Source organism: Centruroides sculpturatus, unplaced genomic scaffold (genome assembly GCF_000671375.1).
Source record: "Centruroides sculpturatus isolate CEXI.00-Female unplaced genomic scaffold, Cexi_2.0 scaffold1117, whole genome shotgun sequence".
Taxonomy (NCBI): Eukaryota; Metazoa; Arthropoda; class Arachnida; order Scorpiones; family Buthidae; genus Centruroides; species Centruroides sculpturatus.
The window spans coordinates 223,486-244,637 of record NW_019385276.1 but is presented as its reverse complement, the minus strand read 5'-3'; the positions used below and the strand labels follow the sequence as shown (position 1 = coordinate 244,637).

Genomic DNA, 21,152 nt, shown 5'->3' with positions numbered 1-21,152 from the left:
TCCTTTTTATTTTCATATTCTAGTTTCAATCGAAAAATATGACTTTGTTAAATTATACCGAATTTCCCATCGTAAAAATACGCCAATGAAATTGGTCGTATTCAACACAGAATGTGGCTATGATTGTAAATTAAATAGATTTATTCAGGTCTTGCAATATTTATTCAGATCTGTATATATGGAAGAAAAAAAGAAACAACAAATCGAAGAACGAAATACCGAAATTTTCTACTTTGACCTATGTTTGGAATTTGATTTTTTGTCCAGTAAAAGCGCAAGATTATCGGAAACTTTGTGGCACCTGTAAGTATAATTTCAAGGTATTAAATTATATCTTACGATATAATATTATTTACGAATTTGTTTTCGAATAAATGTTAATGCCCTGTTTAATAAATTTCTGTAGTTACAGTTCAACTATTGAGTTGTGTGTGTTTGGGATTCATCGAAGAGAAACTAATGAAACTTTCTTGGGGTGGCTATCATTATATTATATTATCTCACCCCGATGTGGCTCAGGTATACTTGCTTGATCACATAATAAGTGCTTTCTCACGTTAACAATTGATTATTTAATACAGGAAGTGCTAAAGAATAACACCGTGATCAACAAAGATAGGATTTATAATATTTTTCATCCGTGGCTGGGAACAGGTCTTATAACAAGGTAAAACAATCATCGAATATTTCACAGTAATACATGTAATTTATTTATTTACAATCGAAACAGTTCGAACGATAAGTGGAGACATCGTAGGAAATTGTTAACTCCGGCATTTCACTTTCGAATTCTCGAAGACTTTCAAGGAATTTTCAACGACCACTCAAACATCTTAATTGAAAAGTTGAAAAATAAAAAGCAAAATGAAGAGTTTCTTATTGACGAGCTAATCAGACTGTGCACTTTGGATATTATTGCAGGTAAGAATTGATTGGGCAATGTTTACTTGCAGGAAAAATTGCCTTTTTACAAGCACAAAAAATATTTGTAACATTTTTTTGAATATTCTAAAAAAACTACAATTTGAAAATGTGCTGAAAAAGAAACGAGCAGTTGAGAGTGTTTATTTTAAACTTGTCTCTTCATTACGACAATTTCCAAATGTTATTGTAAATTAAAAATTTTCCTTAATTTCGAGAATTTCGATTTTTGTTTTTATTTTGCGAATAAGACAATCTGTTTTAATCGTACACATCGTGAGGTCAACCAGTCAGACAATAGCAGAAGAAAGAATAATAAGGAGCTGAGCCGACAGATTCTGAATTAGAGCCGACGAAACTTCCGATCTCAAGTACGAATGCCATTGCGAAATTTCATAGCGATATTCTGACGCATTAATACATTGGAATGTGTCGTCTTCATAATCATGAAAAGGAAACCTTTCTAATTTCTTAAAGGCTTTCTTTTTCTTAGTACTTTTTCAAATTGAGTCACAGAATGTTCCAAATTTCTTATGGTTAATGCAGACAACTTTACTCAGAAAAAAAACAATATCTATGTGCTATTTAATAAATATACAATATTTTTTTTACAGATTCAGCAATGGGAGTTCGATTCATCACTCAAGACAGATCTGGTACTGATTATGGCGTTGCCGTTAATGAGTAAGCTGAAAAGAAATATTTAATGACAAATCTGAATAAAACTTTTCTATTCAAAACTATTGTAACTCGCCTTTGAATAACTGTAAGGATTTTTTAGTTATTTTCCAATTTTCATATAATTACTATTTTCATTTCTCTATCGATTATTGTACAACAATCTTAGCTTTACCACTATGAAAAGTCATAAATGCAATAGGTGACAAACGAACTCGTAATTTTAATTGACTGTGAAAGGTTTTCATAGCATGGATAGAATTTTACTCTAGATCATTCGTAGTTTCATGCTATTACACATGTTCGCATAGAGTACAGTTTTCTTTATGTGCCCTATAAAAGAAACGAAAGCGTTTCAATTTACGCATACAATGCAATCCTTGCTGCCTTTTTCATGGGGGAAAAATATACTAAATATCGTGTAAATATGATTTTACATTCAACGGCGCAATTAAGCATATTAGTATAACAGTATCAAACTATTTGAATGTAAAGTAGTTTCGCAATAAGTAAAAAATAATTTATTTTTATTTATTGTCACACTTTTATTATTAAGTATTTATTAGAAACCTTTCATTTCTCCAAACACAGAAGAAATGAAGCTGGTTCCAAAAAGTGAAATATTCTCACTACACTATGAGAAATTCTAAATGACTTTAGTGTAAGAAAAATGACATTAATTTCACATAGATTGCCTTTTTCTCAATGGCTTTACATACCCCTCAATGAATGAACGTATTCAAAAACTCAGCATCAATTCAGTAAGACAATACCGGAAATGACGCACCTGCTGGTGTTTATGAGAAAACACAAATGTTGTCTGCCTGAATATCAGAAAAAAAGAAAATGGCGAGTAGCAATAAGCAAATGAAAATTTTGTAAATTTCTGTAAAAGTTAATAATAAATAAATCAATCTTAACATTACACATTAACAACAAACACTTTTAAGTCATGTCTAACATAACTAAACTAGTATATTAAAGTATTGTAATAATGTACTAACCTGATTTTACTTATAGAAGTACATCCATTAACAAATAAATTAAAGTCGACATTGTCAATGCAAAATAATTTTCACTAGTCTCACGGTGTCTCTTTGCGTACCGAAAAACACGATTGTAGCATATTGGCAGCAACCAGAAGTTGCTTGACATTTAGGAAAGTGATGCTGACAGGTGCTGACAACTGCGCTAAAATTTCAAATACGCCCAATAGAATTATCACAACTTTCGTTAAGATATACTTTAACAGACGAATACTGTAACAATGAGTAAGAATGAAAAAAAGAATATTACGAAGTATAAAAGAAAATATTTTGTTTCAGGATTAAAATTTTAAAATATTTTTAACAATGTGAAATATATTTCAGTTACTTGAAGCATTTATAATATACCACATTGTGTTTTATAATTTAGTATAACATCCGCACTTGTTCAATGGTTCATGAAGCCTTGGTATTGGTTCAGTCCCATTTTCAACCTTAGTCCATTAGGGAAAAAATTTTATAAAGACATTCACACCGTTCACGAATTCGACAGAAAGGCAAGTTTATTTGTTTTTATTCATAAACTATTTACATTGTTAATTAAAGAATGAAAACAATTCAGGTAATTAGAGAAAAGAAACAGAAAATGATGGAAGAACTGGAACACAACTCTCAAACAATCGACAACTTTAAAAAAGAAAATGAAGTTCCAGGGGTAAAGAAGAGGCGAGCATTTCTGGATTTACTGCTTTATCATCATTTAACGGATAAAAGTCTCAACGAAGAAGATATCAGAGAAGAAGTTGATACATTCATGTTCGCAGTAAAATCAGTTTCATTTACTAATTTAAGAAAAAGAGATTCGGGGTATATAAAAATTGTCTTTTTGTTAGGGGCAGGACACAAGCGCAATGGGAATTAGTTGGTCTCTTTATCTGCTCGGATTGCATCCCGATATACAAGAGAAAGTTTACCGGGAGCAGGAAGAAATTTTTGGTGAAGACATGAGTAATTCTATTACGTTTACAGACCTTAGAAAAATGAAGTATCTGGAATGCGTTGTCAAGGTAACAATTTACTTTTAAATGCCCAGTTTAAAGGTGAAATTTAGACATTTAAATTATCAACAACCGTGAGGCATTTAATAGTAAGGGATTATCAGACCAATGATGGACACAAACGCTCAGGAGTCAGAGTGAAACGTTTAATAAACAAAAAAATAACTACATAAGTATGGGAACAAAAAATCCAAAATGCATTTTGGACTATTTTCCAAAATGCATTTTTCCAAAATATTTCCTTTAGTTAATACCAAATGATGAGGGACTATTTTCTATAAAAAATAGTCCCTCATCATTTGGTATTAACTAAAGGCTTCAGTATATTTAAAATTATACAATGTGAAGGTAAACCTAAAACAATGCTTGAAGCTATAGAATATAGAGGAGAGAAGGGTATTATGAAATACCATTTACATTTCTATAAATAACTTTACTGGTTTTTGAATAAAAATCCCAAAATTATCATGAGTACATACTATAACTATTTAGAAAAGTCACAGATATAATTTTCCTTTTCTGCTCCGGCACAATCAAGGTGAGCCCACAGAGAACAGCTGAAGCATTGAATCCAAATTTTCCCTCATTCATCTTCGGAGAATTTTCCGTTGCAGAAGATACAGTCAGCGTCTTCGTTTTCTGGTTCTTTATTTGATGGTTTAAAGTCCATTACAGATGATACATCGGGAATAGAACGATTCATCACTGCTAACAATGGAGTCATTTCTAGTAGGTTTACGTCTAGAAGGTCGGTCTAAGTTTAATTTCTTAACAGGTGGTCTTTGAATGTTCGATTTCTTTTGTTGTTTTGAAGCTTCTGGTTCCTTATTTTTGTCCTTTTCTTTCAGTTTATCCATTTATGCTAGTATTCCATAATACCCGACAAGCCGTGTTGGAAAATGAACCTCTAAACTGATGGAGAAAACATTGTCAGATAAAAAACGATTATTACAGTATAACAAACGACAGTTCTTTTAGTGTGCATTATACTTAACATCAATGTTCGAGTCACATGTGTACCAGTAGGTTAAATTGTTTAAAAACTTGCATGCAAAAATCTTAAAAATCACAAATCACACTTTGTTCTGTATCGAGTGGTACGACGATAACAAGCGGTCAACACTCACTGCACTGCATCGTGAGAGTATATATGTTTTCGCTGTCATCGCGTACACAGAGGCTACTTTTACCGATTTTTACTCTTAATCAGAAACAAAAGATAAGGAATCTATTACAATTGTCAAATGTTATCTCCATATATTTATGTATCTATGACATGTATTTCGTATTTTTCGTTTTTTATATTAAGAGAAACTTTTTTGTATCTTAACAGAAAGTACTTAAGAGCAACTAACTATTTTTATATTTTGTGTATTTTGTTTGTAAATACAAATAAAAAATTATGATACCAAATACTTGAAAACTATTTTAAAATATTAAAGTAATTTCAGGAGACACTCAGAATCTATCCTCCGGTTCCAGTCATAGTGAGAAGTAATCCATCCGATTTGAAAGTGGGTATGTATCGCATTTTGAGAGTAAATACGCTTCCCAGAATTGACAAAAATTCCATTGGTAACAATTAAATTTTCTTTCAGGTGATTATATCTTGCCGGCAAAATCGTCTCTTGCAGTAAACATTTATGGAATTCACCATAATCCGACGGTTTTCGTAAATCCCGAAGTGTTCGATCCGGATCGATTTCTACCAGAAAACTGCGCAAAACATCATCCCTTTGCCTTTCTACCGTTCTCTGCCGGTCCACGCAATTGCATAGGTAAGTAATTGTGATATGAGACAAAGCCTTCTTGTGTTTCTGACGTATTTACCTTTCTTCAGGTCAAAGATTCGCCATGATGGAGATGAAGACAGTTTTAGCCAATGTTCTTCGACATTTTCGAGTGAAGTCTTTGGACCATAGAGATAAGATTTTCGAATCTGGTGATGCCATTCTTCGTCCGAAATTCGGTATAAGAATGATTGTCGAAAAACGATAAAAGAAAGAAATATTTTCTTTCAGAAAGTATAAAATCCATAAATAACGAAACAGTTGTTCATAATACAATGTTTCATGTATTCCAGATTCTTATCTATATGATAATCCGCGCTTCACTAGTGTAGACATGATCAGCCTGGCCAGAAAAGGTCAATGTTAGATAAAAGAAATAGAAGGCGACCTGCAAACGTTGATACATACGTCTGATTTCTTTCAGCTCTTTTTTCTTATATTCTTAAAACGTTTTCATACTACTTTTGTCATAAACAATTGAACTTTTTTGCAATTTATATTACTGTGATTTATTATATATGAGCGGTGAATGTCGTCTTCCAGCTTTGTCATGTGACATAGACCCTTTTCGTTTTGATCGATTAATGTCACTGTGTCGAAAATAATATACTAATTTTTGTAATAATAATAATAATAATAATAATGCTTATTGATTTAAATTTAAATTTCTTACAATGGGGACTATTTGATTAAATAATGTTAATAAATGTACATACAATCCATAAAATAAATTAACGGAGAAATTCCAAAGATTTAGAGAAAAAGGAAAAAAANCATCAGTCAAACCTTTAATTAAGATATTTTTCTTTCTCATTTCATTCGATACCTTGTCCAAAGAATGTAAAATCAAACTGTTTTCCCGTTGCAAATCGTCTTTTAATTTAGAAAACTCTCCTAGTTTGACTTCTAACTAAGTTAAACGCCGGTCATGATCATTATGTAAATTAGCCAACCAATCTATCTTCGTAACAACCTCATTTAACGTCGAAAAAAGCTTATCAAATCGGTCTTCCAAATATGAAATAACCTCTCTAGGAATAGACTTACTTGACCCTAACCTTGAAGGGAAGAAATCTTCCAATCTCGCCGTTTTCAATGAAGGTTCACTCGGAGATCGATGTCGTTTTGCTATGGATGCCGATGATTGAATCTGAGATTGTGGCGGAGTACGATCAACAAGACCGGGATTTAATTCTATCCCGCCTAAAAATAACAACAACTCAAACACCGTAATCCAAAACTCGATATTTTCCATAATTTAAGCTTAAAAGAAACACACAAAAAAGTTCACCAACATGCTCAACAGCAAGCAGCGCCCCCCCCTAATTTTTGTAATAAATTCATTAAAATTATATTTTAAAGCGTTTAGTGTATTTATTTATCTTACAACAGAACAGTAGAAATGCTTTTCACGAATTTTGTATTTGGATTTAATTGCATAACGTTTTACATCTTCCAAAAGGTTCGAATTTTTTTAACACTTGAAACGTATAAACATTTTTAACCTTATAAAAGGCATTTAAAAGTCTTTTGTAAACATAGCGCATTGACACGTTATGAGCCACTAAACTAGTTTCAATACAAAAGTCAAGCAGTAGTAACACATCTGCAACACGAACATAATGCAGACGAATTCTTCAGACATAAAATTTCCAGTGACTAAATAAAAAGTTATTACGAGCAATTATTATCTTGCGACATCGTCACACTGCCGGGTTGCAATTTTAAATCATATTTTAAATTTATTTACCTTAAAATATATGATAATTTAATCGTGTATCTTTTTGTACATAATGCTATTCCTGTAAATGTGGTGCCACTCATCTGTCTAACTCCTTTTAGAGGAAAGATTTGAATCAAATTATTATACTTTCTGTTACAAACCGAAAGTTAATATATAGTTAATGGAGGCCTCCTTCCTTCTTGCTGTGTATTTCTTTTCTCCATTATAGTATATTTAGCTCCATTCTGGAGAATAAGGAGGAACAGTAATCAGAGTAATAAACAAACATTTATTTACACATACAAACAAACGCACGACAATCGAAATTTATAAATGAACAATCTCTTTCAAATTGCATTCAAATACATCTTGTTAAAATTTTTCCATGGACATTTGATTCTGAACGAGCAATGATTAATTGTGTTTTGCTAATTCTGTTTGTCATCTTTACGCTGTCGAAAAACTTAATTGAATTTTTTTTATACCTGTTCGTTTACAACATGGGTCGCCAATGTGGTCGATTTCGACCCCCAGGGGTGGATGGAACATTATTGGAGGGTCGATGCAACTAAGGGGTCGATTGGGGGGTCGATGTGGAGGGTCGATTTTTTTTCATTTTTTTTTGCCCATAAGGAAATCACAAGGGAATTTTTTTCTTGGCTCATACACTTGCACTTGTAATAAAGCTTTACGGTGTGGGTCAATGCGAGGTTTTGGAAAGTTGTTGGGGGTTAACTGATAAAAAAGTTTGGCGTACCCTGGTTTACAACAATTGATTGAATGCCTCTAATTTTCTTATAATTAAAGATTTCTTATAAATTATTCACAAGTTAAATGTAATACGATGCACTTCATTAAATTAATCCACAAGAGAGGGCATGAGGAAAATTGTGTAAACATTCCCGGCAAAAATGTTTAAATTGTGTGAATTGCGAGACAAAATGAAGTATTTTCCCACAGTTCAAAGCGATCGGCAAATTGCCTTCTTATCACGACTTTCCCGAAACAAATGCTGTTGTCTTAACCACGGCAGATTTGTGGTGAAAGTGAATTGCAGATCGCTTTCGGAGCAGAACTTTCGAACGAGATTTTTACAGTTGAAAAAATAAATAATACGTAGTATAAATATCACTTTTTCTGTTGTTATAACAGAGAGAACGTATGGTAAAAAATATACTTCAACGTGATTTTTACATTTTTGTATTTACGACAGCTTAGAACGTTGAGAAATGCAAAACATTTTGTGGAATTTTCTGTATGTATGGATATGTGTGCAGATGGCTCACACGTGCAATTTTAAACTTGCCAGGATAGTTGAAATATAATTAGATCAAATTAAACGACAATCAATATAGAAAGTATAATTAAGAGAATATTTTGGGTTTAGGAAGTCTCAAAACATAGTGATTTGCAAAAAATTCGAAGGGTGATTTTGGCACGATTCCAATTTTTTTCCTCGTTATGTGTACAAAACAACCGGGAAAGTAAAATGCGAAATCAAATGAGACTATTCCTTTGATATTGACGCATTCATTAAAAATGGTATATTATTTTTGTATACTTATACCTAATAGCTTGTGATTAGCTTCACTGAAAATCGCGTAACGTCGTGTCTTAATTATAATTAACTGTGTTGTGCTATTCGAGGATTTAAAGCCACGGGAATTAAATCTAAAAATGTGACATCATTCGTCGACGTAAGTATCATTCTGTCAATCAGTATAATAAAAATTTACTACGTAATGAAATCCTTCAGAAAGAGTGGAGAAAGTCGTTCTATTTAAAAGGATTAAGAGGATGTAAAAGGAAAATGTAACGGAGGGCTATATTCTATCGTGCGGGAAGAGTCGCGAGTAAGTTCTGATAGTAGCGGGTTGAATGCCCGTATTTAACTAACAGAAGGAATAAGACAGGTTAACAAATAACAAAAAGGGTTTAATCAATGAAATAAAACAAAGAGATACATAAATCGAGGTACATAATACAACCTATCGAAAATCGAGCCTATCTAAAATACACCTTTAAAACCAGAGAGATAGGAAGAGTTTACAATCGGTTAAAAATAATGATAATATCTCTGTTGTTCGAACTTGAAGAATGCGATATGAATGCTAGAGAATCAGAGCAACACTATCTTCTTATATTAGAAAGGCAGATTATTACTGGTCATAGACTTTTTTTTCTTCTCTTTATTTTTTACTCTTTCCGCCCTGTGGGTACTAAGACGGCCTCTTTTTGCAAGCCCATTATGGGGCTTGCAAAAAGATCGTTTTTTATCTCATCCTCCAACATACATATTGAAAGATTTAAATAACGAATTTTTGGAAGGAAGATTCTATACAGAAGAATTACAGAAGGTTACAGAATGATGCAGTCAGACTTTTTTGTAACTCTGATAAGCAATGCCAGCATGGATTTATTTTTCCTGAAAATAAGCAGTCTCATTTCATTGTGAAAATGAGTCCTCCTATTGATTTACGTGGAAAATGGGTAGTTGGTCTGAGCGAAGTTATTATTCCTAGAAACTGGTTTAACATATCTAATCATAACAATGATTATACTATTACTAAGCATAAAATTATAAGAGAAAAAATAAGTGATGAAACATGTGTGATTTCATTAACTACAGGTGATGAAAATCAAGGAGAGACGCTTTTCGATTGGATAAACAAGAATATAGTTTTGTTAACAGGATCTAGCTCGGTAGAATTTGTTTCAGACAAGGATTATAAAAACGTAAAACTAAATTTGAAAGAGGGATTGGAGTTGTATGTTACAAAAGACCATGCTCACAAATTACTTTATTTATTAAATTTACCAAACACAGATATTATATTTAAACAACAGAGTTCAAGTTTAATATTGCGAGGAGAGACTAAGGAATATCTATCAAATCCTAGATTTTACAAAGATCAATTTATAAATTTAGTAGAAAGAAATAAAAAAGTTGTTGAAGAAATTGATGTAGTGGAAAAAATTTTTATTCCTATCGGATTATATTCATCAGCTGAAAAATTTCTCGGAATTTTTAAATATATTAAATTAGGATTACTGCCTAATAACAAAATCATTTTAAAAGTTCCTAAAAATATAACGATTGAATTCGGAAACGAATTAAAAGATTTATTAGGATTTAAAACACAGAAATTTTCAGTGGGTGAATATATAAGTGAATATCCACTCGAATTGTCTGCGGGAATTTCAGAAATTTTCATCTATTCAAATATTGTTGCTTCTCATCACGTTGGAGATATAACAGCTCCTCTTCTAAGAGTTATACCAGTTATAGGAGAAAAGACCGATCAAATAGTTAGAGTTTATCCCTCACCTTTATATTTTCCTTTGAAGAAAAATTATATCGATACTATCGAAATCGAGTTGAGAACCGCTGGTGGAAAAGAAATTGTCTATTTTGGAGGCAAAACATTATTAGTTTTATCTTTTAAACAATTATAAATAGTGGTTAATTTTATTTGCTAATGTTAGTTCATCTTCGAGAAGTACAAAATGAAGCTGGATCCTAAAGATTGTATAAATAATTACTGTAATCAGGCAGGAGGAACGATATTCAGACCTGAGTTACGATTTCCTCTCACACGACAATTAGGAACAGGGAATTATTTTGCAGGACAGCAAATACAACGAGGATATGGATTTTTTGGAGATTTATTTCGTAAATCTATTCCTATTCTTAGTAAAGTAGGAAAATATCTAGGGCGAAAAGCGTTAAACTTTGCATCAAATGTTGGATCAGATGTAATTAGTGGAAAATCATTTAAAGAATCTACAAAATCACATTTAAAAGATATTGGTTCCGAAATTAAAGATGATGTAATTAAAAAAGTACAAGGTGGATCTGGTATAAAAAGAAAACGAGTGAAAAGATTAATTCAGTCGCAGAATAAAAGGCGAAAACTAAAAGATATCTTTAGTGAATGAGAAAATGGATCCACACTCTTGTCCGTGCACCAAAAGCGAGTTAGATTTATTCAGTACTGTTTCGACTCAACTAGCTATTGACAATACATCAGAAGTTATTGTTCATCCTGTTGCAACCATTTCGGATAGTCGAGCACCAATAGAATTTTATGTATCCGGTTCTGGTGAAAATTATATCGATCTGCATTCAATTTATCTACATGTTCAAGCAAAAATCGTAAAGAAAAACGGAACAGATACTGCTGCAGATGAAAAAGTTGCTCCTGTCAATTATTTTTTAAATAGTTTGTTCTCTCAATGTAGCGTATTTCTAAACGACAAACAAATAATTTCACAAGTTAATTATCCATACCGAGCAATTTTGGAGGCCTTATTATTTTACTCAAAAGAAGCACAAGAAACTTTTTTAACAAGTGCGTTATTTTTTAAAGATACTGCACAACATATGGATTCCATAGAAGCAAATAATGAAGGAATGGCTAAAAGATTTAATATAAGTAAACAAAGTAGACTAATAGATTTAGTCGGACGGCTTCATATTGATTTATCACACCAACCTAAACTGTTAATTAATAATGTTGATTTACGAATTAAATTAGAAAGATCGAAAGATAATTTTGCTTTAATGGCAAATAATGATAATTATAAAATTATTATTAAAAATGCATCTCTAAAAATTAATAAAGTAGATGTTAGTTCGTCAGTTCAAATTGGAATTGAAAAAGCATTGCAAACAGGTATTATAAAAATTCCATTCCGCAGAACAGATATTAAAGTTTTTACTTTAAGTAGCGGAATTCAGTCTACAAATATATCAAATGCTGTTATCGGTCAGTTACCTTATAGAATTACTATTGGTTTAGTTTCTAATTCAGCATTTAATGGAAATGTAAAATACAATCCTTTTAATTTTAAAAATTACAATTTAAATTATATATGTTTATTAAAAGACAATCAAATGATTCCCCCAAAACCATATACTCCAGATTATACGAATAAGATATATGCAAGAAATTTTATATCATTATTTGAAGATATAGGATGCATTAACCATCATAAATTTACAAATATATCTTATGACGATTATAAAGATGGATATACTTTATATTGTTTTGACCTTACTCCTGATCATTCTGCATCAGAATCACATATTAGTGTTAGTCAACAAGGAAACATTTCAGTGGAATTAAAATTTTCAACCGCTATATTAGAAACTGTAAACGTTATTTGTTTGCTGGAATATAATAATACTTTAGAAATTGACCATTCAAGAACTGTGTTTGTGGACTATTAATGAATACCATTACTTTATGGAGACTGGCTTCGAGTGATTCAAAAATAAAAAGGACTTTTGAAGGTGTTTTCGCATCTGATGATTTACCCGTTTGCATTGCTAATCGTAAATCGTTTATAATTAATTTAGATGAAAAAAATAAGCCAGGGAGTCATTTGATATCGGTGTTCTTTACGGAAAAAACTTGTTTTTACTATGATAGCTATGGAATGAAACCGACAAAACCAAAAATTATAAAATTTATAAAACGAAATTCTAAAAATTGTTATTGGAATGATATAGTTCATCAGAGTTTATATTCAACAACTTGTGGATATTTCTGTTTGTATTTTCTATATAAAATGAATAGAAATCAATGTNAAACCGTATATATATATATGTATATATATCTTCACTTCACCTTTGTCTGTCCTATTTGTTTACTCTTCTATAATCTTATCGTCTTCCCATTGACTTTAGTGTGTGGGTGGACTGAGAGAAAAGGAATGAATGGAAGGCTTTTGAGAGGGGATATGAGTGGACTAAGGTGAGAGGAGGAACGAGGGGGAGTTAAGAAGGGGGAGAACGAGGGGAGTGAGTGGTGGAGAAAAACGAGGTCAGAATGGGAGTGAAGGGAAAAAGGAAAGGACAGGGGGACTGGAAGAAAGGAAGTGGACAGAGGAGGTCGAAAGGAAAGCCTTTTCTGTAAGTTTGATTGTATGGTGAGAGAAGAAAAAGAGGACTTTAGAACAAGAGAAAGAAAAAGGAACTGGACTGAGAGGAACCAGACGGATCGCCCCTTTTGGATTAATATCTCAGTGTGAAACAAGAATTGAGTGAATCAGCCCCCCTGACCGACGAGAAGCCTCATCCACGAACCCACACACCTCAACCTGCATCATCAAGTTTTGGGTACCCTCTTTCCTTATTCTTTTCTTTCACCTTCTAAATCTTCGAATAAGCTGGCTATATTCAATTAGTTTGAGAAGAAATAGGAACCTAGTATTAAATAAGATAATTTTAGTTAATCGGATGTTCGGTTCGGAAAAAGGGACAACTAGAATTGTTGGTATCTTATGAAATCCTGTATTTGAACTAGCGAGTTAATAAATAATTGTGTTGTATGTTATCTAATCTGTATTGTGTGTCATTATATAACTCGCAGAAATCACAATGTCAATTCATATATTGAAGAAGCTTTTGATATTGCTGAGGTAAGGTCACTTTTCTTTTAACGTTTATCTTCTCAAGGAATAGTCTTTCTTTACTTGAGAATAACATTTTGAAATGTTAAAAGAACTTACATGTATTTAATTTATCAAGTAAATAAATTTAATGCCAAAAGACAGTGCATTTTCTTTCTTATACAGTGATTGAGTTATCATCTTTCTATATGATCACCTCTCTTTTAGAGACCTATAGGTCAGAATTCTGATAGGATAGATGGACACACATGAATTTGGGATGGACATGGAGATTAAACTGAACTTGTCTTGTAAATATGTTTATTAAGGACAAATCATCAGCTCACAATTTCATTTTGCACTATCTTCTTATTTAGCATGAAGTTTAGTTGATAGTCCAATTTCAATGTTTCACAGAGGTTTCCAAATTCCACAAAGAATGGAGCCCCAGATTGTATTTGACCAGCAGTGTCCTATGGATAGTTTTGGTGATTGGATTGTTGAGAAACGTGTTTGGTAGAGCATGGAGTTTCCTTTTGAATGGATGAGACTTGGATATTTATACTGGCCTACTGGAGAACTCTTTTTGAGAAGGCACAGGTCTTGGAGAAAAGAACTTTGTGTAGAGGGGTTGAATCATATCCTTGAGATATGGGGTTTTTTAAATAGTTTATCCTCAAATTAGACATTTTAATTGATCTAGATCACTTCTTATTGCTTTCCTTGAGTTTCTAGGTGAAACTAGACTAGGTGTGAGATTTCAAATTTTGTGAATGTTTTGTTGAGGCTGTGGAAACAGTGACACAAAGTCTTATTTTAATGATAAAACAGTAGTTTAATATGCCAAAATGTACAAATGTTGTCACAAGATTTAAACTATCAGCCACTTTCAGTAAGACAATACTCAGCTTCACTATAGACATCATCATATACATTTAAAACTAAGTAAAATAAATTTATTGCAGACCTAATCCTATTAGCTAACAATGATACAATTAATAATGTGTGTGACACAACAAATATTATAATTACAAAGTTTGATAAACACAAAAACAAACTTCTCACCATTAGGGGGTGTAATATACTTAGCTCCTGTGTATGACACATTCCAGAATATTCCCCGCTAGACCTCTTCATCTGGACGCGTTCAATGAGCCAATTTCTTCTCACTCCTCCTTCAACAAATTGTTGGAGTCATCTTCAAAAGATCCTCTATGCCTTCTTCCCAGAGCTCCTTCCACTTCTGCTCTGTGTCTCAGCCAAAAAGCAAAAAAGTTGCTCTGTCAGTTTTTCCCAGGTTACCTTTGTCATACTCTCCAAACCAGTCTCTCTCAGCAGGAGTCCACTTTAACATTGTACAACAAAAGAACTAATCTGGAGAAGTTTGCAAAAATTGGATAGAACAGTGGTTCCCAATTAGTTTTTCCTGCGTACCACTTCAAGAAAGAGCTCAAACTTGCATACCCCTTATAGTAGAAATTCATATTAATCCAGACTAATATTATAAATTCGTAGGTAATTTCTGTCTGTCTGTTACCTTTTCACATCTAAACCGCTGAACAGGTTTTAATAAAATTTGGCACAGAGATAGCCTACATGTTGGAGATGGACATAGGCTACATTTTACTGTGAGAAAATATCTTACTTCCATGAAAAAATTTGATATAATGCTGGCGAAGCTGTGGGTAGACAGCAAGTGATAAATAGAATAAGTTTTTTTTACATTTATTACCTTTAAAATAAAATTTTAATAATAATGAAAATAACATAAGGTTATTTAATTTTAATGTGAGAAATTTGCACAATTTTCTTTGCACAACTTTGTAAAATCTGGCTGCTTTTTGGTCAGCTTCAGTCTTGAGTCATCTTCAAGTTGAAGTCGGTGGTGATGTTTAGTTTTCATGTTTTTCATGGCTGAAAATCTGCTCTTTTAGAGGTATGTTGTGCAAAATGGTAGTAAATATTTTATTGGCGCTTCGCTGACATGATAATAATGATAATTGTACAATTAACACAAATTGTGTTAATTGTACAATTTTTGTTTCTTGCATAAGAGTTTCATTTAGGTATTGTCACAAATGCATTTTTTTGATGAAATTTCGAGAATATTTTTAGTTATAAATAAACGAATATGTGCATTCGACACCATGTTGTAAATTGCTGAATTCTTGATGGTCCACCAATTATTTTTTTGATTGCTTCATCTCATGCATTTAAATTTTAAATCGACCGATTTTAGATTGCCGCGTGTATCCCTTCATGCAATTTTACGTACCCCCAGGGGTACTAATTGCACTAATACCACTAATTGGGAGCCATTGGGATAGAACAATGGAATAAAGGGATTTGTAAAGAGACAAAGAAAATCATATGGAAAACTGCCACATAGATCAGGACATGAGAAAAGGTCAACATCAATATTCAATAATAATAAACAACGCTTTTTGCCCACGACTATAAATTAGACATAATTAGATAACCTAATAAATAGGGTATAACAATTTGCAGGGCTTATCACACCAAGGAAAGAAAGAAGAACCAGAACTTTTATAAAAAAAAAAAAAAAAGGTTGACCTTTAATAATTACAATTCAAATTTAGGTAAGTATGCATTTTGGGTACAAGGACCTTTCATTAGCTTACATACACATCGTAACAACGTAACAAATACAACACCAATAACCAGCCAATACAACAGGAGAACCAACATATGCAGTGCACTGTATTTACAATTTCTCAATGTAACCCATACACTAAAAACTAAAGTATAAATTAGAATACAATGACAATATGGTATAACATATTATCTGGGTCCAGTAAATGTCTTAGTTTCTCCTACATTTTCCAAATTCTGGTAGACGGTTACACTATTAATAATAAATATTGTTAAGTATATTAAAACACACAAAAAAAAGGGAAGAAAGCTAACAATGAACTTACTTTTATTAAAACTAATTGGTCTCCTGATTTTAACAGAAACAAAATATATCTGATCTATAAGACTTTGTGAAGTCAACTGCTCTGTCACAATGCATTTTTACAAAGTGATGTGACTATACTCCCACATCTGTTCAGCATCTGTTTCAAGGTTAAGTGAAAACGATGTCAATCCACCCCTCATGTAGCTTCAGTCCCACGTTGTTATTAATTCTGATGTCTTCCTGTATTTTCAGAATTTCTAGGTGTTCCTGTAGTCTTCTTTTTAGTTGATTGTTTTCTGTCATAATACACTTGATACTATCTTTTAAAATTTCACAACCTTCAGTGTTGCAATGTTGTGCCACTGATGATGATATCAAATTATTTTTAATGGCATATATATGTTCTTTAATCCTTGTCTTTAATTTTCTTCCAGTTTCCCCTATGTATCTTTTTTTATGTGAACAACTGCAATCTAATGAATAAACTACATTATCTTTTTCTAAATCATTATGTTCATTATTTTCATGTTTACTGTTAATCAATTTTGCTATGGTTCTTGTGTGGTTTGGTACTAAAATAATATCTAATCTTTTTAATTCGTTTTTTAATTTTTCAAAAACACCAAAAACATATTCTATTTTTAGATACACAGTCTTAACAGCTATTGGTTGTCTATTTAACGTAACACATTATAATAATATAATATTAGATATCTTTAAGAATGGAAATTATACATTACTTGTTGATAACCCTGTGAATAGTTTAAAAAAACAAGTTATAAAGCTTATAAACAATTTTTCTAAACTTAATTACATAGATAATAACACTACTAAAAATATTAAATATTTTAGCAATAGAATTCCAAAAATAAGTTTTAGAGTAAAAACACACAAAAATCCTGTTACTTATCGTCCTTCGATAGATATTGAAAAATATTTGCTATATAACTTTGAAATAGTGATAAAAAAAAGAGTTAAATAAATTACCCGTCTCTGAGTATAGTATCACAAGCGTAAGAAAAAATGTGCATATTGTTCAGAAAACTGACTGGGAGCAATTTCAAAGCCACACAAAGCAAAACTGGCATTGTAGCCCTATCTCTGATATTACAAACACCAAAGAGCTAACTACAATCATCGATGATTTTCAAAAAATCATTCATATTGCTTATCATGCCACAATAAATGTTAAAACTGTCAGGCTCTCTGCTCCCTGGTGGACTCAGGAGCTCTCAAACCACAGAAGGTCTTTAAGGAAAGCCAGGAACAGTTACAGGAGAGAGAGGGATCTACACAGAAAAGAAAACCTCAGACAGCATTATCTAACCCTCTTCAGGAACTACAAAACTGCAATTAATCGGACTCACACCAACTCCTGGCGAGATTTCTGCTCAAGCATAGGTAACTCAAGGCCCTGGTCCACCCTGTACTATATTGCCAGGAGCAAAATCAAGAACACTGGGATCCCTGGTAATCTCAACCAGAACATTAGCAACCTCAGCACCTCCATTTACGACACTTACTTCCAGATACTACAAGACTTATTCCTGACTGACGATCCAACACAGGATAAGAACTACCAAGCCAACATCCTCTATCACTGCAATGAAAATTTGTCCACCATAGATGAAGCCCCTTTTACAGCGCAGGAGGTTGCGAAGGAGTTCAACCATCTTAAACTCGAGAAAGCACCAGGCCCGGACTCAATTTCACCCAAAATGGCCTACGAAGCCATCCCCACCACTTTCCATCTAGTATACAACAAGTGCCTCCAGATAGGCCTTTTTCCCAGCTCATAGAAAGTGGCCTCCATCAAATTGATTCCCAAGTGCAACCAACCAACAAACTCATCAGACTATAGACCCATCTCGCTCTTGCTGGTGATTGGGAGAGTATTGGATGCCCTCATGGTAAACAGGGTGTAGTGCTACTGTGAAGTGGAGAACAAAATCAATACCAATTAACATGGCTTCAGCAAAGGCATAAGTACCATCACAGCCTTAGACTCCATTATAAAGTACATCCGAGAGGCCAAATCAAGAGGGAAGCATACCATGGTGATTACAATAGACTTTCAAGATGCTTTCGATCACGCATGGTGACCGGCCATCTTAAAAGTGCTAACTGACACAGGGTGCCCCAGAAATCTTTTCAAACTCTATAGGAGCTACCTCTCAAACAGGCAGATCATCACTTCCACAGCCAACAATCACTACTGCAAGAAAGATATAACTAGAGGGTATCCCCAAGGCTCCCGGTCAGGCCCCTTTCTCTGGAACCTTATGTATAATAGCCTGCTGGAACTCAGCTCCACCTTTCCCACAAAATACAAGTGCAGGATACAAGGTTATGCAGATGACACTATAGTGGCCATCTTGCGTAGGAACCAAGAGGTTCTTCAAGACAGAGCTAATGACATACTAAAGAAAATCTCAAACTGGAGCGCCAACAGGAAACTAAAAATAAAATATGAGAAGTGTGAATGCATTCTCTTTCCCCACAACACTCCTCTCCAGAAAGGACACACTATCAGAATAGATGGAATACAGATTAAAAACAAGAAAGCCATCAAGTACTTGGGCATCATTCTGGACAACAGACTAACATGGCAAGACCATGTCCACTATACCTATGAAAAAGCTATCACAGTCTCTCATTCCCTTTATTCCATTGCCAGGAACCGTTGGGTTATGGGCGTGAGACTTCTAGACTCCTATACATCGTGGTTGTGGACCAATATTACTCTATGGCACAGAACTATGGGGAAACCCTGTGGAGAAAACCCACATCAAAAAAAAACTGCAATTTGCACAGAGAATTTCTGCAATCTCCATCACAAAAGCCTACAAAACCGCATCAACTGATGCCTTACTCGCCATCGCTATCATTATCCCCATTGATCTTATAGTAAAAGAAAGAGTCTGGAAGTACTATCATTACAAGATGGCAACTCACCAAATCAGTAGGCAGGAATTTGACAACATCACCACAGGAATCGGGGTCTATGTGGAAGCAGCTTTGCTTGCCAACCACATTGAGCAGCACAGCTTGGACTACCTCCCTTGTCCACATGCATTCCACCCAAAAACTTCTACTGACGCTCAAATTAATCTTCAGGGAAATGACACTCCCCACGGGATCCACATTTTCATGGATGGCTCCAAGTCTGACAAAGGCATTGGGTGCTCAATGGTGGTCACCTACAACAAAAGGAATTTATACCAGGTGCAGTACAAGCTTGGCGATCACTGCACTGCTAATCAAGCAAAGTCACTAGCCATCTTCCATACCCTACAGTGGACTTTGAACAACATTCATCAACACAACACAAAGAATGTCACCATTCTCAGCGATAGCCATGTCGCACTCCAGCAACTGAAAAAGCTGAACAGCAACTACCCAACAGTCTACCAAAGCATCAACATTACAATTCATTTACACCATATCATCAACATCAGGCTCCACTGAGTGAAAGGCATGCTGATAACACTGGCAACGAGAGAGCAGACTTGCTGGCCCGCACCGCTCCAGAAAGGATCACTAACTATTCTTTCAGTGCTATTCCCCCTAAACAGCTTCACAACCAAATCAGAGAATACTCCTGGAAACATTGGCAAGACAGGTGGGACACTGGTACAACAGGTAGGCTCACCCACCAATTTATTCCTAGTGTGAAACAACGTCACATTTATAAACACCTGATTCCCTCCTTTTCAACTACACAAATGTATACAGGGCATGGAAACTTTTGCAGTTACCTGAAAAGGTTACTGAATGCCCATACCCTCTCAAAGAACAGGAAGACCCATTGCACATTCTCTTTAACTATCTACTCGAGCCAACGAAAGGGATTCATAAATGAAATACACAACAGGAATGAGATCTGGCCCTGTAAGCTTAGGGTCTTCACAGAAAACAAACACATCTTCAAAGCCTTAAAGAAATTCATTCAAGACATCAAGATATTGGACTAGCACAGTGTAATCTATGTTTGCATCCCTGTAATTATCATGGTAATAGTAAATGTGTTCCCTGTTATTTAATGTAAATCTTTACATCACTGTATACCAACTACTAAAATTTTTTCTACAAAGTCACCTAATTATGTATGTAAAAGTATTACTTGTGTAACTTTCCACTTTGAAATTGTAGTCTTTGAATTTTTATATGAATTTTCTGCAATGTAACGACAATGTATTATCTGTCTACAAACTCATCAGCATCCTTTGACTGCTTATCTACTGTACTAACTGCATACAACTGTAAATAATGTAATGTAAGTATTTGTCTTAAGTATATGCGATGCAGACATCCTTGAGTCCCATGGACTAAGGTCTTTTTCCTTCTATTCTATCTCCTGTACTTCCCCTTCACTGTAACTCTTCATACACAACTTTACATCTTCCTCCTGCTTCTGGTCTTGGGCTATACCACTGAGTGTTGCCCATATCCATCTTCACTTGATGTCAGTTGTTCACATAAAAAAAAAAAAAAACATAGGAGAAACTGGAAGAAAATTAAAGACAAGGATTAAAGAACATATATATGCCATTAAAAATAATTTGATATCATCATCAGTGGCACAACATTGCAACACTGAAGGTTGTGAAATTTTAAAAGATAGTATTAAGTGTCTTATGACAGAAAACAATCAACTAAAAAGAAGACTACAGGAACACC

At 33.5% G+C, this 21,152-nt stretch overlaps 2 protein-coding genes across 2 annotated transcripts; both read left to right on the top strand.

The window, feature by feature from the left end:
• Positions 1-424: 424 nt before the first annotated feature.
• Positions 425-5,657, top strand: LOC111637063 (cytochrome P450 4c3-like). Its single transcript, XM_023382473.1, has 10 exons — positions 425-519; positions 582-667; positions 731-921; positions 1,536-1,605; positions 3,016-3,142; positions 3,208-3,408; positions 3,479-3,652; positions 5,095-5,161; positions 5,242-5,421; positions 5,484-5,657. The coding sequence occupies exons 1-10, from the start codon at positions 460-462 to the stop codon at positions 5,639-5,641; spliced, it is 1,314 nt and encodes a 437-aa protein (XP_023238241.1). The 5' UTR covers positions 425-459; the 3' UTR covers positions 5,642-5,657.
• A 5,406-nt stretch (positions 5,658-11,063) lies between these two features.
• LOC111637071 lies at positions 11,064-12,742 on the top strand. The gene has a single exon (XM_023382481.1). It carries the CDS (start codon positions 11,100-11,102, stop codon positions 12,387-12,389), a length of 1,290 nt encoding a protein of 429 aa, XP_023238249.1. The 5' UTR covers positions 11,064-11,099; the 3' UTR covers positions 12,390-12,742.
• Positions 12,743-21,152: the final 8,410 nt, after the last annotated feature.

Coding starts and splice junctions, on each gene's coding strand:
- LOC111637063 (XM_023382473.1), top strand. CDS start 460: ATGAAACTTTCTTGGGGTGGCTATCATTATATTATATTATCTCACCCC. Junction 520..581: donor CTCACCCCGATGTGGCTCAG/GTATACTTGCTT, acceptor TATTTAATACAG/GAAGTGCTAAAGAATAACAC. Junction 3,143..3,207: donor TTCACGAATTCGACAGAAAG/GCAAGTTTATTT, acceptor AAAACAATTCAG/GTAATTAGAGAAAAGAAACA.
- LOC111637071 (XM_023382481.1), top strand. CDS start 11,100: ATGGATCCACACTCTTGTCCGTGCACCAAAAGCGAGTTAGATTTATTC.